At 41.5% G+C, this 18,801-nt stretch overlaps 1 protein-coding gene across 1 annotated transcript in view; it reads right to left on the bottom strand.

Moving 5' to 3' along the window:
- Window positions 1-18,801, bottom strand: part of LOC115079198 (protein inscuteable homolog) — a gene marked incomplete at its 5' end in the record, with an annotated part of 94,999 nt that overhangs the window by 10,203 nt on the left and 65,995 nt on the right. The window contains 2 exon segments of the mRNA XM_029582453.1: window positions 4,468-4,534; window positions 11,190-11,368. Of these exon segments, the coding sequence (XP_029438313.1) occupies window positions 4,468-4,534; window positions 11,190-11,368 (246 nt within the window).

The raw sequence follows: 18,801 nt of genomic DNA, 5'->3' as shown, positions 1-18,801 counted from the left end.
AGACTACACATTTCAAAATGCTTTGCATTGTGAGCTGGTGAGGGCCATGCCTAATATTTCCTCCAATGATTGCCAGAAGATGTTTCCAATCAAAATCTGCCATGCAATGGTATGGTATGTGGAAAAAAATTAGGTCGTGCATATAGAAGACTGTTTCCCATAGTCATCCAACACAGCAGAATCTCTAGGAAATTATAAGCACTGACCTCTGTCCAGCTCCTTATTAAAGGGTGAATTTTAAAAGTCCTACACGCAGCAAATCCGGGAGATACGCATGTGACTGAGCCACACATATTTTAAGAGGCTCACAGCCACACACGTATCTCCCGGTACACAAATAATGAAGGTTTGGGGGGGAAGGGTGGGGGTGGGGTCTGGGCAGGGGGCAGGACTTGGGCGGACCAGGACAGCGCCAGCAAGTCAGTGTCATGAGGAAGGGCACGCCGGGATTGGACAACCACGTAACCTGCTGCTGCTCCAGACTGTGAGTAAGTATTAAAACAAAAAACTCTAGTCAGCGGGGTTTGAGGGGTCGGGGCTGGTAGGGTCAAAGAGAGGCGGGTCAGGTAGGGGGTTTAGGAAGTTCACTCCTGTACAGGGGCGAACTGGGAGGGAATAGGGAAACTGGCGCATCGAGTCGCCACTCGTACCTACTAAAATTCCCCCCTAATGTGATCGAGACGGGATTCGTGCGCTGATGTAAAATCGTGCACGCAGGTAATCGATTTTATAACATGCGCTTAAATTGGCGCATGTTATAAAATCAGGGTGTTGGGCGCGCGCCAGCAAATGTGTGCACACTTGCGACCATATGGTGGTTTGAAAGTTACTGTCCAATTGTTTTTCTGCTTAATGAGCCAATTCCTGAAAACAGTCTTTCTTTATTACTAACTTGGTTTTACATTTTCTGATTACAGGATCACCATAATATTTTCCTGTTGTTTACAACATTTTCTCAGGAGCAAATCTTAAAAATATATTTCTTATTTCAAACTTGTAGGCTTTTCAAAGTTTACCAGGCTCTCTTTTTCTTGTTGACTGTCAGCAGAATTTTGAACGTTGGGACTCATTCGTTCCCAGGTGTTTCTACTTTGTGAAATTCAGAAAGCATAAATCTCCATGGGACAGAGATGAACAAATTATTTATTTATTTTATTTTGGCGTATAAGAAAAAAACACTTTGGACAAAAACTCTCCCTATATTCAGCCATTGACGCAGCTTTGGAATTTATCAGATCTGAGGCCAAGATTATGTCTTATATTTAGAGCCCCCAAGTTTTTCAAGATTCTGTGGCTGATCTTTTGATCTTTTCAAAATTCTGTAGCAGTTATACGCATGATTTTGCATAGTCACATCTCTGACAATGTAAAAAAAGCCAGTTTTTTTTATAGAAAACCTTCCACATTGTTTGTCTTTATACAATAAGCTATGCATAAATGCAAAATTTACCAAGTACAAAAATCAACTCTGTTTCAAAAACATATGTTACAAACCTTGCCCTGTGAAATGTCACTTTAGTTTTGAAATGAAATAGAGTGCAACCATTCTTAATTTTTTTTTTTTTTAGAAACATCTTATTGTCTTTCCAAGTGCATAAGCTTATATGATGAAAATGCTCTCAGCATTAGCAGTTTGTCATGCTGTTAATTATACAGAAAGAGATGTGTGCTTAATTGGACACATAGTAACAGACAGTAAAAGGGGTTGAATTAACCCACTTGTCAGCAGTAGTGACAGTCTTCAAGGCATGTATGAATTGAAATCAATGTCCTTCCAGTAGTAGGACACCAGCAGTTGCAGACTTCCAAAACACTTCCTAGTGGTAGCTGGTGTATTGTTGGCCACATATGCATGTTCAAGAACCTTTGTACAAAAATTTAATTCTCCTAAAGAAACATCACTCCATCTAGGAACAATACTAAAATCATCTTTGGTTTGATATAAGAGATCTTTGAGGGATCAAACATTCTGATTTCATTCTCTGTCCACTCTAACTTAATCCCTCCCGTTCCATTTAGGATAGGAGGAAGAGGAACAACAAGAAGGAAGGGGCTGGATTTTTAAGCACAGTGCAACTTCTTACATGCAGGCTACTTATGAGGGGAGGGTCAGAAACAGGAAGCAGAGAAGAGAGAGAGCTGAAACTGACAGCTGGCACCCTTTAGCTTTCTTCAGATGATTGAATTAGGAGGTGGTGAAGCTTCAGGTCTGTTGATTGTGTGGAAGGTTGAAAATTATGTAGCAACAGGCTAATTATGCAATTTCTTCAGTGGCCACAGAAGAAATTGCAGGAGAATTAGGTCACTTCTTATATTATAGAGATATAAATACCCTTAGGAATACTTCCCATGTATTTTTCATCGTAACAGTCTAACCAGCAAGAAGAAAAGCAAGGTAATTGATACATTGCTCATTTCTAGTTCCATTATGCTGGTATATCAACATTTTCAGAAATATTGAGTCATTAAAGGGAGATGGTGTTTTTTAGGCATCTAAAAAATGTTGACGCCAAATTATCACTCTGTTCACTAAAAGGCCAATTTCTATAGTCCCTTTGAGGTTTACAGGCCCATGGATTCCTTTTACTGGTACCAGGGGATTCCCCAGGGTGAGTACTTTGCCAGCCCCTGGCCTTCCCTTTTTTCCCACAGGGAAAAGTATTCGCATGTTTGGTCAGTGCGTGTGTGTACTCTGAGAAGACAATTTTCTAAGGGGTAGTTCCACATTTAAACACCTGCTTACTTTGTTCTTTCTTACCTTGTACCTAATTTTCAAAGGGAAACCAAGTTTATCCAGCTAACTAGCCGAGCTGCACAGTGGCTGAATATGAACCTCTTTGTGACCTATCCAATCTGTCCATCCACATCTCCTGTTCAGCTTTATAATCTCTCCCTGTCTCTCAGATATCCCCTGTGCTGGTCTCACATTTTCTTGAAATCTGATATGGTCCTCGTCTCCACCACCTCCACAGAGAAACTGCGTCATGCACCCACCACCTTTTCTGAGCCTATGGTCTTCTCTTCCCCTACAGCTTCTCTCTACCCTGGTCCAAACTGGACAGTATTCTCATATGTGTTTTTGGAATTTTAAAACAGATATATATATTTTTTAAATTTCCACCTTTATATTTTAAATGTGTCAGTTTTCAAAGTCATGCAATGCAAAGCAACCTGCGTTGTTTCTTAACATGGAACATTGTTTATTCTTAAAAATAATTTCTTACGATCCTCGTTATTTATTTTACACGTTATTTTAAAAGAAAAATGTCTTCAAACTGGGAATAATTGGAGCTTTATTATACAATCTAATATACAAAAATGTGGAACCAAATTACTATTCAAAGAAAAGCCTATGAAGGTGTCAGCAAGCCTTGACGTTATGTATCTTTGAAATTAGACACTAACCGGTCTTTTCTTTGAATAGACCAGGCTTTTCTTTGAATAGTAATTTGGTTCCACATTTTTGTATATTAGATTGTATGTTGTGGTTAACCACTGACTCCCTTGTGCGAGTAGCTTTATTATACCCCATTACTTGCTACCATATTATTCTACCTCAACACAGGAAACCATTTTACATCACAGAAATCAAATAAATCACATCACAATTCAGAAGCCTAGAGGTAATTGTTTCTGTGTGAAACTGTTGCGAGTTTACAACAAGGGAGGCAAGTGCAATCTTCACTTTTTTCATGACAAATGTTCTTTTAACTTGTTAATTAGGCAGCTCTAACAAAGCAGCAGGTGCCAGGAATCATTCATCTGTTACCCGCACACACTGTACTGAGAGGTAGCAATGCAAAAGAAGAAAATAAGGGCTTTAATGGTTTGTAACTGGAAATATTAAGCAAGAAAACAGGCATAATCCTAAAGATCCCTGGGTAATGCCAATTTCTGGAAAAATGAAGCATCAAAAGGTTTTGATAAAACTGGTCAGCGCTCATGTTCACAAATTTCTGAATTGCCCATAGTGGCATAGCATGAGACGAAAGGAGAAAGAAACGCAAACTATTGCGCTGGAAATAATCTATGTTTTCTCAGAAACAAGAACAAGGCAGCTTCATGAAATGACATGGTTTTTAAATGTAAAATTATTCTTAGCCCACGAAAGGAAAGGGAAAACACGAGTGTCATTTGCCTTTGAAATTAACCCAGAAAAACTACCCTGCACGCATTTCCATCATGTGCCTAGTGCTTCCAAGAGCATTCACGTCCGTACTTTTTAGAAACTTCAAAGGTTTACGCGCATAAGTGCAAAGCTCTCCGCAGCCCCGCCCGGGAACGCCTTCCCCCGCTGCGGGTAACAGTACACACGCAGAGGCCTCATGCATGTACTTTTATCTGCGTACAGAGCAGGACATTTTCTAAAAGACATTACTGTGAGTAAAGCACTTTTTCCGCCTGCAGTAACGCCATTGAAAAATATCCTCCCTGTGTTGAAAAACAAGCATTCAATACTACACATACCATTTTCCTGGATGATTTCAGAAGCAGACTGGTCCAAAACAGACAAGTTTGCCAAGATTGTGATGATCTGCATTCAAAGAGAGATAAAAGACCAGTCATTATGCCACTACTATTAATGAAAACGCAGGGGTGGGCATTCATTTACAACGAAATAGGAAATGCCAATGATATTTCCTGTTTCGTTGCATTTTGGGAATTAAAAAAAAAATGATAGGAAAAACAACATTAAATTTTGTGGGGGGTTTTCCTATCTTTTTTGGGGGAGGGGGAACAAAAAAAAGCAAGTTTAAAAAAGAAAAACAGAACCCACCCAACCCTTTCCCATTATTTACATTATTGAGTCCCCCAATCAGTGGCCCCCCCCCACCCAGGACTCACCAAAAACTTCTGGCGGTCTAGCAGGGGACCCGGGAGCGTCCGCTTGCTCCTGGGTGGCAGTTGACATTGGTCAAATTGAGCTGGCCAGTCCCTTTCCCTACCATGTGACAGGGGCTTCCCAATGGCATCGGTAGCCCCTGTCACATGGCAGGGGCAAAGGGTGGCCGGCGCCATTTTGACCAATGGCAGCCACCAGCCTAGGAGCAGGCTGGAAGACACTGCTTTAGCAAATTCATCCCCAACCTCTCTTTCTGCTGATACCTGTGGCGCCCCTGCTGAAGATACTTCCATTGAGGTTCTGCCTGGGAATTTTGCCTGATCCATACATTTATCATTGGGGGGGGGGGGGGGAGAAGGGGCAAAAGTCCCATGCTGCTTTTTGTTGGCATTGCATCAGTGGAATTTGTTTTCCTTTCAAAAACTGTAGGAGGTTAAAACCGTGGAGAAAAGTTGCACTAATTTCAGAATTGTGGGATGCAAATTGCCCTGCAGAGTTTTTGCGCATTTTTGTCACACATTTGTCTGAGCTTAATATCTGTCCCTTAGAGAAAGTCTAGTTTATTCAAACATATACCATCGCTTGACCATGTGTCAATCATATGCCCGCAATGATATTATGGAGCCTATGAGTGAAGCATGTTTCCCATAGACGCAAAATGGGAAAAAAACTTTCAGCACATCTTTATTCAAAAGACATTTATTTCAATTAAGCCCTCATAGTTTCTAAATCTTGCAATGTAGTCCATGACCCAAACATAAAACACTAAAGCCATAGCCACATCTCATTAATCACAACTAACCAACACAGTTCATATACAGTATAAAAGAGATAAATATTATACTGCACACATTTAAAGTTGGTTTGTTTGTTTTTGGGTTTTTTTAAATCCACAAGCATGCATTCTGCCTGTTGAAGTAACAAATGACAGGAAAGGAATACAATTTGTTAAACGTAGCTTTCAGCTGTAGCATTTGTTCTGCAACAAACAATCCTCAATTGTAGATTTAAGTTATCATGGGGTTCAAATTAACATTCATTTGGATCTCACTGTGCCCTTATTACAACAAAGGAGGATAATTATTATGTACTGTGACCTAAAGGTCTTCTACATTCTTAGGCAGCGAGATGGTGTTTTGTCTCTGAATAAAAATGAACTAAGTTTTATAATGCAAGTAGGTTAACGAGGCTGTAAGTTCAGGTACAAAGCAAAAAGGCAGTTTAAACATTTATTTATTTGGATTTATATTCCGCTTTTCGCACTTTTTTCAGTGCTTCAAAGTGGATTACATTCAGGTACTGTAGGTATTTCCCAATCCCCAGAGGGCTTACAACATTTAGTGAATTCTAGTGATCGTTAACTAAAGTTGTAGGCATTCTGTATGTATTTCTAGCATGTGACATAGCATCCTGTTAATGAAAGTGACGTCCTCTTTCCATAGAGTTGATACCCCATGTGGATATCTTACATTCTCCTTTATTTATAGCTTACTGTAATTAATCACATTGTAAATACACCCCAATTACTTCTCCACTTTAAGTCATTTCATCCAGTGCTTATAAAAATCAGGTCAGGGGAGTACTTAGATTTAATCATTAATGTAAACTCTTTCATGGTTGCAAAGCTAAGTTGAGTTACAGTCAATAAAGAAACATGCAAGAAACAATTTCTGTAAATATTCTGTTCTGTCATGTGGACTCATGAAATACATCTTTATTCTGATGGATCTTTCGCTAATACTTAATCAGCTCAGATAATAGTGTATGCTCTTTTCCTATGACCAGAGAAATATGATGCAACCTCCTGGGATGTAAAAAAAAGGCTTTACACGGAGTTCAGATAGTTAAGTGATGATACAGAGTCTATTGTAGATGTAATTTAAAATAAAATAAAGTAATGGATTCATTACTGAATGAATGATGGTCTTAGGCAGCTCTTTGTGTCATGAAATTGATTTATAATAAAGGATTAACCAGAATATTCAAAGGAGGAGCTCACAATAAAATATATTTGAAAAATGATTCAACCCTCAACTTTCAATCCAGTAAATGTGGATTTTATGTTTCATTCCCCAAGAATATTTTAGTATTTAATTAGTATATCACCATCGTCTTTCTCAGATACCACTAATTATCTCATTGCTTACTATGCAGCAATGAATCTATCTGAATTTGTCTTCTTAATGTGGACTGAGTCACCAGCTTCAATAATGGTGTCAGCAAGTATTTCCCAATACAAGGCTACACTGTGCCAGAATGGAACATTTTGAGTTTGCCTTCAGTAGATGACATACATTTAGGCCAATTCCAAGCACTGAATGAGCATAGAAAGTAATGCACATCAATTACTCCCAGTAGTAATCCCTTTAGAATTGGGAGGGGGCGAATAACTGGGGTCTCTGAGGGATGCAAATAGGCCTGTTTTATAGGATAACTAGAATATGCAAATTAACCTGGCTTTTACACAGAATATCTGCAAATATATTAATTGTGGGTTTTTGGAAAACCAGAACCTGCCTGAGATTTTGGAAGATAAGTGTGGTGCACACCTATTTTAGGATGTGGTGATGTCCCCGCTGTACAATTAATTGCAACAGTTATGACACACATAGGGGCAGAGGTGAGGGGGGTGGTCCACCCCGGGTGGCAACAGGAGGAGAGGTGCCATTGCCGCTGGCAAGAAGGTCCTGTGGCGGCGTGGAATAGTGACGTGGTGGAGGAAATCCCGCCAGCAAAAGCGAGGACCTGCAGCAGTGGCAAAGGCCAGCGGTGCCACTGGATTTCCTGGAGCCGGCAGCAAAGAACAGGCCTAGTGTTGTCACTGGTGCTCCCGGAGCCAGCAGCTGAAGAGGCCCAGTGTTGTCGCCAGCGCTCCTGGAGCCAGTGGCTGAAGAAGAGGCCCTACAGTGCTGCCAGCAGCCGAAGAAGGGGAGAGACTGGCCCTGTGAGCAGGCCCGGCGTCACTGGTTGTGCAAACCGTGCAATTGCACAGGGCAGTGCACCTGGCTGGGCGGCGTTGGGAGCTAGGGAGAGGCCTGTGAGGCTGCCGGTGGACTCTGTCTCACTGGTGGCCCAGAAGAGGAACCTGTCTGTGAGACCACCAGTGGACCTCATTGCACCGGCAGCCTGGAAGAGGAAGAGGCCCATAAGGCCGTTGGTGGACACCATCACACCAGCTGCCTGGAAGAGGAAAAGGCCCATGAGGCAATCGGTGGACCCCATCGTACCAGTGGCCCGGAATCAGAATTGGCTCATGAGGCCATCAGTGGACTCCATCGCACCAGCGGCCGAAGAAAGAAGAAACAGCCCATTCTCCTATTCCTTCTCGGTGCTGGCGTTTGATTTCCAAAACACATGCAATTTGCACGTTTTCTTTGCTGATTTCATGATGCACAAAATCAGCAAAGAGGAAGTGCTAGGCTCGCATGGTTTGATTAGCGCACGGGCCAGCACATGAGGAGGAGCAGCAGAATGACTCTCGGTGGTATATATATGTGTGTGTGTATGTGTGTGTGTGTGAGAGAATGAATGAATGAGAGTCTTATTGGGGTGCATTGCTGGCGCATGCAAGTTACTTCAGGAACCGTCCTGAAGTAACTTGCATGCCCTGGCCAATCACCGCTCCTGGTGTCGGGAGCGGCGATTGGCCAGGGCAGCATACGACGTGACGTCATGGGGAGTTGGGCGGCTGACAGGCACTTTTAATCCCGCCGGATCCCCAGGGTCTGGCCTCTTCTCCCTTGGCCCCAACCAGAGCTGTTTCCCCACCCATTCCCTGCCCTTGTGTAGATAGTCATCTGTTAGTTAGCTGGGTTTACACTTATCTGTTAACTTCTTGTGGTGGTGGTGACCAAGTCCAGGAGAGCATTTGTAAATGCAGAAGCATTAGAAGCTGGGAGGTGCCAATATGTACGTGAGAGACCTAAGGGCCTTCACTCGTTGGCGCGGCCTCAACAGATCTAGAGCTGATATGAGGGGAGGGGCTCCAGCAGGGGGCTTGCTTTATGGTGGCCCGAACTGGGAAGCCCATTCGGTGCTTGGCAGTCACGGTGCTGGGGGCGGGACCTCGCAGCTCCGCATGGGCGGAGATTAAGGTATCGGCACCTGCTCAGCCTCAATTTCCATAAATGTTATGGACCGGACTCGGAGCCTGATTAGACTCTCCTGTTAGGGATTCTAATAAAAGGCTGTGGCCTTTGCATCCAAATTGTGTGTCATGCTTTCCTTGATTGTAACTGGTGGAGACCATGCAGGGCCCAAGGGTGTCTGGCCTGCCCGGTTATTTCTCTCTCTCTCTCATGCCTCTCTTAATGTATACTCTCTTCACCTGCAGCTCTGAACGCATGCTTTCAGAGACATATGCAAGCTCCTAGAACTTAGCTCAGAGTGAGAAGCAGCTTGTTTTCTCTTGTGATTTTGATTCCCTAACCAAAGAGTCTATGCATCCGTTGTTTTCCTCTACTTTTTCCACTTTTTGCAGTCACTTGATGTAGGGTCAGTGACAGAACACAGTCTTATTTTCTAAATTCATACTTAGCCAAGCTAGTCGGGTTTAGGTTAAGCAATCCTATTACAGGTGGAACCGGTAAATAGGGAACAGATATGAACTCTTTCAGAGAGCATAAATACTAGGGGACATTCCATGAAACTAGCTAGCAGCAGATTTAAAACAAATTGGAGAAAGTATTTTATCACTCAGTTGAGCTATAGAATTTTTTTGCCAGATGATATGGTCAAGGCAAATAGCATAGCTGAGTTTAAAATGGGTTTGAACAAATTCTTGGACAAAAAGTCCATAAATTATTATCCAGCAATCTTATTAGACTTCTCTTCAGGAAGTAGGCAAACAAAAATATAACCGTAAGAATTTTTTTATTCTAGATTTACTGATTTAATATTAGCAAGTTTGTTTACAAATCAATTGCTGTTTCTGTTTTAAGTGTTGGAAAAATATGTAAATCTGCTTGTTATGCAATAGTTAGTTGTGAACAGCTGGGAATCCCATTGATAGAGTAACACCGCGAAATTGAGAAGAGGAACCTGTGGCAATTTAAACTTTTATCAATTTTAAAAAGTAAGCCTTAGACTAGACTGGAAAGAAAGACAACAGGATCCCATGGTCTGATAAGAACCATGCTTATCAGACCAATATCAGAAAATGTTTCTTCATGGAGAGGGTGATGGATATCTGGAATTCCCTTCCAGAGGAAGTGGTGAAGGATTTCAAAGGGGCATGGGATAAACATTGTGGATCCCTAAAGGCTAGAGAATGGGAATGAATGAAAAAGCTTGGGGGTAACCTGCACAGAGCGGCAGTTACTACCTTGGGAAGCTTGCTGGGCAGACTGGATGAACCATTTTGGTCTTTCTCTGCTGTCGTTACTATGTTACTATTTGGCCTAATCCAGTCCAATTGCACCTGCCTACACCGTGACTGCTCTAGCTTTGATCAAAACCATTCCCACTGCAGTCAGGCAATGCCCCAGCTGCAGGAGATCACTCCTCATTCAGTTTCCTTGTCAACTGGGGAAACTAGCCAAGCTGTCCTACTCTCCATGCTAAGCAGCCTGCCACCTCTCCCCAATTATACCTGAATTACATCCCAAACTGGACACCTTGGAAGGGAGCCTTCCCAAATGCAGCGAATCAAATTTCATCATGAAGATCAAATCTCACTCCAAGAGACTCTCATCACTACTATGTAGAAGTGAAACCATTTAGTTGCCTGTCTGTTTTCTTCCCTGTGAAATACAGGTTAGGAAAACAAAGATAATACTGCATTGGTTGGTATCTGTAGAAATCTATTAGCGTTATAATAGGTGTCACCTCTATCCAGCTACTTTGATGGGGGGGCAGAGGGAGGAGAAGGTTTGTAACTAAGATCCCAGCTGATCATATTTTGGGTGAACTAGCTTGTTTGTAATCAGATGTTGCATTATGAGAATGGAATGCAAACACAGGACTGGGCTCAGAAAAGAACAAACACCATCAGCCAACAGGTTCATGAATATCTAATGATGCAAGTACCAAATTCTACATTTTTTTTTCTCATGGTATGGAAACTGAAATTGACAAGAAACATATATTGCATATATTTAATTAGCAACTGATGTAGATACTACCAGAAAGTGCTATAGCGATTGCACAAGGTAACCAGATAGCACCATGTCATATGAAGAAAAGAGATGAGCCACAGAGGTGGGCAGGTCAGAAGATTTAAAGATAGGACCATTAAAAATATGAGCTCTCCAAGGATACAACAGAAACATGACATTGTACAGCAGAGGAGAAAGGGGCAATAAATCACATTTCCACTGGTTACCAGAACGCAGGGAAGGACACATACCTGGTCTCTGGAATACGGCGTGTCTACTCGTTGCACGTCGGAGCAGGCTGCAAGAAGAATTTTCACCGCATTCAACTGAAGCAGCATCTCGCAGGCCATCGTGTCAAAAAATGTGATATTGGCAAGTGCAGCGGAGGCTAGGAGGCAAACTTCTCCTGATGAGGATTCCTCACATAGCTCTAAGTAGAGAGAAAATATCCTGATTGCAATTTAAAACATATCAGTATGGTTATTTACTGCGTTATTGAAAACCCCTTCACAAATTAATTGTTGCTTCAGAGAGCAAGGCCAGGGTTTACTCTTCCTCGTATCATTTCTTGCCATTCGTTGTTCTTCTCTGGGGTTTCAGCACGCAGAGTTGCTTTAGAGGAGGAATTTCCAAAAGAAATCTAGCTGGCTAAGTAAGGATTTAACCGGCTAGATTAAAACCTTTGAAAATCTACCCCCATTGAGCCACTAAATTTAGTGTCAATAGGAAATTAGATTTAGACACTCAAGTTCTGAGCATTCCTGGAAGCAGGGTTAGGTCGGGAGACAGCTGGCAAGTGCTAAATTTTCAGCTTTTGCCAGCCAGTTTAAGTGGCTATCCCTGAGCAGACAGAAAGCAGGCTTAAATCCAGCTGGCATGTGCTTCCCTGATTTGCCAATAATCTCTCCTCCTGCCCTAAAGCCCCATAAACTGAAACTCCTTGCTCGGTAGATACGTCTCCCTACCCTCCTGATCCTCTGTAAAGAAACTACAGCCTACTCTTTACCACTACCCCCAGACCTGTGCATAACCCCCCCCCCCCCCCCCCCCCCCAAATCCCCCTGACTACACCTTTCTGCCTATCCCATTGCACGCACACATCCTCACAAAGCAGGAAGAGATATGCTTATGTCCTCCCTGCTCCGGTGCCAAATTCTGAATGCTGTGCTGTGACTTCTTCCAACAGCATTTGAAATTCAGCACTGGAGAAGGAAGGAGATAAGAATATCTCTTCCTACTTCAACAACAGGAGTTCGAAAAGGTGAATGAAGTGGTAGACAAGACAATGGGCATCCACATAGCAGCTTCACTGACTGATGAAACTCAGGACAACCTACCAGGGGTGAAATAGGTGAAAGGCTAAGAAGAATTAAAGGGGATGATACTTGACTGCTTGACTGAGGTTTGAAAGGATCCCATTCTCTTCAGAATTGTGACCCAGGACCCCTAGCCTATCAATTAAAGTTCAGAACCAGAGAATGCTCCAGCAAGGAAGTTGCTGAGTCCATCATGCAAGAGTAATTTCTGGAAATCTTGCTGACAGTGAGGTGGGAATGGGTACGATGGCAAGCATTAACGCAACTAATTGATGTAGAAAATTTGCAAAAGGAATGTTTAACAATACTAAAAAGATATGTACATTTGTTTTCTACAAATAGCACATCTGAACTGACAAAAGGACATTTTCTGTTTGTTCCAAACGGAATTAATTGAAAATAGTCTTGCATGAAAATACCCCAAAAGTTTCAGGTAAAAAAGCCCAAGGGATCCAAGCCTACCTGGCTGGGTTAAGCCAAGCCCAGCCCAACTGGGGCCTTCTCATATGCCTCTGACCCAACCCCCCCCCCCCCCCCCCCCCCCCCCAACTGAGCCCCTCTTCCGCCATCCTTCACCATGGCACTGCTGGTGGGGTTTGGGACCCTAATCAGCGTTGATGCCTTTACTGACGGGCTTGAACAAAAAAAAAAAGATGAACCTTGTTCTGCAGGCCACTTCGGCCATGGGCAGGAAGAGTTGGGTGGACTGTGAAAAGCTGGTCCCCAGGGCAGATGAGACTCGCAGGCTGTACTTTAAGGATCCCTGTAGTTCAATAATAACCTTTGTACATTTTATAAATATCTGCCACCTTTACTCTTCTAAACGAACTTTAAGATCTCAAAGTGAAGGCTATCTTTTTGTTCCATCTCTGCAGAAAGCCTGTATGTGTAGAGCATTTGCAGCATCATGGCAGTAGAACAGCCTGCATTTAGAGAAACCAAGACAGAGGTAGGATATCTATGGTTCTGTAAACTGAGGAAAGCTTGGCTCTTCAGCCAAGCATTTTGCCACTTGAGTTCGCCTACTTTGTCAAACATGCCATTTAGTTTAAAGGCCTAGAGGGTGACATCCTAGGGATGTCTTTTAAGTGTTTAGCTTTTTATATTTTATTAGTTGTTCAATTATGATATTTGCTGATGTTGCTTTTTTTTTTTTTTTTTTTTAAAGAGTATTTTTATTCCAGAGACAGCAATCAAAAACAATCCACAGTAATAATTGAACAGCAACAATATCAGCATGCAGTAAAGAATAAAACAATACAATAAAGTCCATGTCTCTTGGCTTTTACATAATCTCCCATAATAGCTTCCAACAAATAAAAATAAAACCCCTAATCTATCACCCCATGTACTATCCCATGATTTACATGCTGGTCAGTGCCCATTCACTCAGCATTCATTTTCTCACAAAGAATATCAGGAGCAATTAACTGAACATATTCTGAAAGGGTGTAACAGAGAGTCGCACATCTGCAGGTAGGGTATTGCAAAACTTAGACCTTAAATATAAAGATCTTTTTGCTTCTTCAGACTTTGATCTCTTTAAATGTTGAAAGTCATTGTAAAAATAATATACCATTTACTGTTCCCAAGACGAAATGCTAGGGGAAGATTCACTCGCCCAGTGCGTCAGTGCAGCTTTTTTATCCAGGAGAGCAGTTAGATATAAATATCGCTCTTCTTCCGCAGTAAAAGTATCACCTTCTAAATCAAATCCTAAGATGATAATCACTGTTGTCAACTGTATAGATTTCTCCACAGTCCTTTCCAATCTAGCTTCAATTTCTTGCCAAAATAGCTGCAGCTTCGTGCAACAAACAAACATATGTAGATATGAGCCCGGTGCAACAAAGAAACCAAACCTGTGCCCTCTGCTTCTATCAAGAAAAGCCCTGTGAATCAACTTGAACTGGGTTTCTCTGGTATAAATATCAGAAGTTAATCACTGAATAGATAAATCATCATCAGTTTGCTCAATGCCCAGGTCCCCAGACTACTTGTTGGCTAATGTCCCCAAAAATGGGGCTTCAGTATGGTTTCTGAACGTTTGATTTCACCAGGCTATCTTGTTGTCTTTGACAAGTGTACTTTTAAGACATCTATCAAATCTTCCGACAGGGGATTTCACTGCATACTGCTTGCAAAGTGATTGGATAAAATATCTCGTCTGCAAGTAACCATAGATTTGAGTGCTGGGGATATTCCACTTTTCCTGCAAACTTTTAAAAGAAACCATTTCAGCCATTTCAGTACATAAAACAATCCCACACCCTAGTCAATCCCCTATCCTTCTAAAGATGAAAAATGCCAAATTCTTGGCCCGGGAGAAATAATTCATGATTGATGAATTGCACAAAATGTGACACAAGAGAGGACAACTTGAAGTGACTATGTAACCACCTCCAAAAGCGATCAGAACACATTGGCATATGTTGAGCATTCACAGTATATTTCAAGAACCACCGTTAATGGTAACATTGAGGGGCAGTAATATTAGGGATTACTTAGTACATGCACAAGCACGTATGCAGATAAGTCAAGATACTGTTGGACATTTTAAATGCGGTCAGTGTTGTCATTGCAACAATTGTATAGAGGGTCACATATGGCAAGACCCTGTATCGGGCTATAAAGTCACGAGGAAAACGCACACGACTTGCAATTCCAGCTACGTGATATATGCTTTATTGTGCAGTTGTCTTAAGGTATACATTGGAAGAACGACTCGAAATATGAAGATCAGATTAAACGAGCATAAATCCCGATTACAGACCCAGACCTTAACTGACCTGATAGTATCACACTGCGTCCAAAAGGAGCATTCATTTGCACAAATAAAGTGGACTATTGTAGACCAAGTAGTAACCACATCACGTGGTGGTGATCGTAAGCATTTGTTGGACTTGAGAGAAGCCTTTTGGATTTTTACGGACACGCAGTCTCCGAGAGGATTAAATGAAGAACTAGAGTGGAATACCTTAATTTAGTGTTGTGGTATAGAATTAGGCTTCTTATAGGATTTTTCTCTCAGTGATGATTAAAGTTCTTTTGATTTGAGTTGTGCCAGGAATAATAAAATGTAGTATAGATTTTGAGGGTAACATCCGTATGTACTACGTGATGACATCTTATGGCGCTCCTCAGGATTGGTTAAATTGTGAGCAGCAGGTATGAATAAAAGACTCGTGTCCACCTGGACTTTTAAATTAAAATGGTGACCATTTCGATGGCGGCTTAAGAAGAGAGGAAACGCCAAGCATTTCCAAACACCGAAAGAACATCTGTCCCCTGATGAAGAATCTCTGATTCGAAACAAGGCCCTGTTGGGACATCGATATGGATTTGATATAGGAAGATACAAGACAGATAAGTGACAGGAAAGTTTCTCCGTACAATGATTTGCTATTAGTAGACGAGATAATCTTGTCTCGGTGTTTTTTTGGGAATATTTCGGTGTTTTGTGAAGAAGATTTGATATAAAAACCCAAGTTGGGGAGATAGAGTTTTTACTTCACATCACTCATGATAAAAATTTAATCACGTTAAAAAATAGAAAAAATAATTCATGGATTGGAGGAGGTCGGTTTATGATTAAATTTGTTATACACCGTTGGATGTGGTGATATGAGATTGTATGAAACCTTCCTCTTCTTTCCCAAAAATTTGTTTGTGGATTAAAATCTGATCCTCAGTTTTTTTCAATTAAGTATTGAGAGATATTTTTCCTCTTGAAGGTGCTAAAAGAACATATAAATAATTTAATAGAGGTGATATCTTGTTCATTAATCATTTTCACCAAGGCACATCTACCATGCATTGATAACGGCAGGTCATGCCATCGAGCTAAGAGCTTCTCTACTTTATCTATGGCATCTCCAATATTCAAATTATAAATGGTCAAATAAGTTGGAGACAGCTGCATTCCCAGATAGGTAAATTTTTCGAGCTCCTACGCAAAGGGAAAAGTGCCAGGCCATCTGTCCGGTCACGTTCTATCCAACGGGAAAGCTATAGATTTGGAATAATTGGTACTTAACCCTGAAAATAGCCCAAAGTGTGAAATTTATTTATTTATTTATTTATTAACTTTTATTTACCGACATTCGTGAAGCACACTCAAAATAGCTGTCTGGGGATGGTTGATAAAAGGCAGTATGCCATCTGCAAAAATGCTGATTTTAAACATGGCCCTTATATGAAATACCTTGAAATCCATCCAGTGTCTTAGTTTTATTGCCAGAGGCTCCAAAACAAGCAAAAGCAATAAAGGGGATAATGGGCAACCCTGATGGGTGCCTCTACAAAGAGGGGAAAGAGTCAGACGGGTTTCCATTCACTAAAATTTGGGCACCAGGAAAGTCATATAATGCCTGGATACCTTGTAGAATGCTTTGTTATTGTATAGGGTATTTTGGATTTATATTATGTTTCTTGAGACCCACATTTAATAAGCTGGGGAGAGGAATGTTACCCAGGTAACTTTACTTGGTTATTTAGTGGAACATATCCCGGGTAGGTGTTCCAATGAATATTTCCGGCAAAAATTACATAGGTAACTTTAGGACAGCTTTTTCTTCAACCAGATGAACCAGGCTAGTGCTGAAGTGGCCATGGTCTATGAATGCCCCTGCTGTGCCTTTTTTTTCTGGTTACATTTTAGCTGGTTAACTTTTTTTTTTTTTTTTTGACCCAGCTAAAATGTATCCACTTGGCGGTGGGAGAAATTTTAAACTCTGGGTTTGTCCAAGGAACGCCAAAAAGTGACTAGGAGAAACCATTTGAATATCAACCTCTGTGTATCTTATGATATTCACAAGATTGTAATTTTTTTTTCTGCTGCTTACTGCCCCAAGCAAAAAATTTTGGACCGGTGATCTATAAATAATGTAAGCAAATAAATAAATAATAAAAACAAAACTGGCCAAAACTGGCCTGGGCCCCACAGCTAAGAATCAGGTCCCATAGGACAGGAAAGAACCTTGGACCTTACCAAAAAATAAAAAGAAACAACATCTTATGGCTGACTTCTGATAGAGTCGAGGGTGAGGCAACACCCAGACCCATTTAAGAGAGGCAGAAAAACAATGTACAGGTAATCAGATTTTTCACTAAAACTTAAATTATCATCTCCAATGGGTGCTTTGTAGTAACGTTAAGTGCACCCAATTCAGCTTTTCAACACTTCCCATTTTTGATCAGCTACAATGTGATAAGTACTACGCCAAACACCTAGTTAGTCATGACCCCAGGTTGTGCCACTTACTGAGTGATAATAAAGAAAAGTAGTGCTATATATCTGAAAATCTGAAATAGACTGGCATGTAGATAACATGAATTGGTGAATGATTGGTGCAATGATTGCTAGTGTCTGCATATTAACTTCCTTACAGCATAGACCATTTCTTTCCTTTTACAAATCCAGCGTTCAATATTGTAGGCACAGCTATTATTAACATAACCCTTTAAGTGCATTTTAATTTCTGTATGCATTTAATTTCACTAAAGGTATGAGTCACACGGCAAATTAATTTCAAAATGTTTGAAAAATTGAATAAACGAGAAGAGCAATTCAATTATGCTGCAATGAATGATACAGGGCGATTGATGGCTGGTTAAAGAAAAGGTTTTCCCAGAGTTGAAGTCATACTCTTTCTGGAGCCAAGGGAACCACAGTTCTTATGTAGCAAGTGATTTCTCATAAAATGCAGAGTCAGAGCCAGCACTACCTATTAGGAAGCACAGATGGCTGCCTAGGGTCGTAAACTGCAGGGGGGGCTTCAACAAAACTCCATCATGAACCTCCAGGGCTGCTACCCATCATCCCACCTCCTTTCAGTGCCCCACCCTATGGCAGCTTTGCAGTGGGGATGGCCCCGGGCCTCACTGCTATCTGGGTGCAGTTGCAATGACATCGACATCACTCCCTCCCTGTGCCTGTAGACTGCGGCCCAGCACACACCCATATTCCCTTGGCCTCTTCTCACGGGTTTTCTATTTAAGTTTGAAATTTATGCAAAAGCAGGAGGAGGTGGTGCCACCCTGAGGACTGTGACCACACACTGGCTCACAGCCCCCACACACAAGAGAAGGGAGGGAGGCAGTAATGCTGATGCCTCTACCACAGCCTGGTGCTCCTTTGATAGAGCAGGTCTGGACTGGTGGTGGAAGTTAAGTGTGATAGAATGGGGGCAGGTGCCATCCAACTTTGATGCTATCCAGTGTGGCAAAACATTTTGCCTCCATCTTCAATGCGATATAAATAGGGAGAACTATTTTCAGAGGAATTTGCCTGAGTAACTAAGCAATTGTCAGGGTGGATCTCTGTAGGTGAAAATTACCTTCCATTTAGCATGCTGTGTTTTCACAGTACAAATTTATTTATTTATTTATTTTTTAAGCTGTGGACAAGGGAGTGCACCTGGGTGCACAGTTTGGGAGAGGAAGGGAAAGTCCCGTGTGGATTTCATTCTCAAATCACTGGGCATACTCTCCCATGTGGATTTTGCACCTGCAGTTAAGTACATGCACGCTCCACAGGTTCTTTTGT

The sequence above is a fragment of the Rhinatrema bivittatum genome, chromosome 17 (assembly GCF_901001135.1).
Source record: "Rhinatrema bivittatum chromosome 17, aRhiBiv1.1, whole genome shotgun sequence".
NCBI classification, from domain to species: domain Eukaryota; kingdom Metazoa; phylum Chordata; class Amphibia; order Gymnophiona; family Rhinatrematidae; genus Rhinatrema; species Rhinatrema bivittatum.
This window is presented reverse-complemented; position numbering and strand designations above follow the sequence as displayed.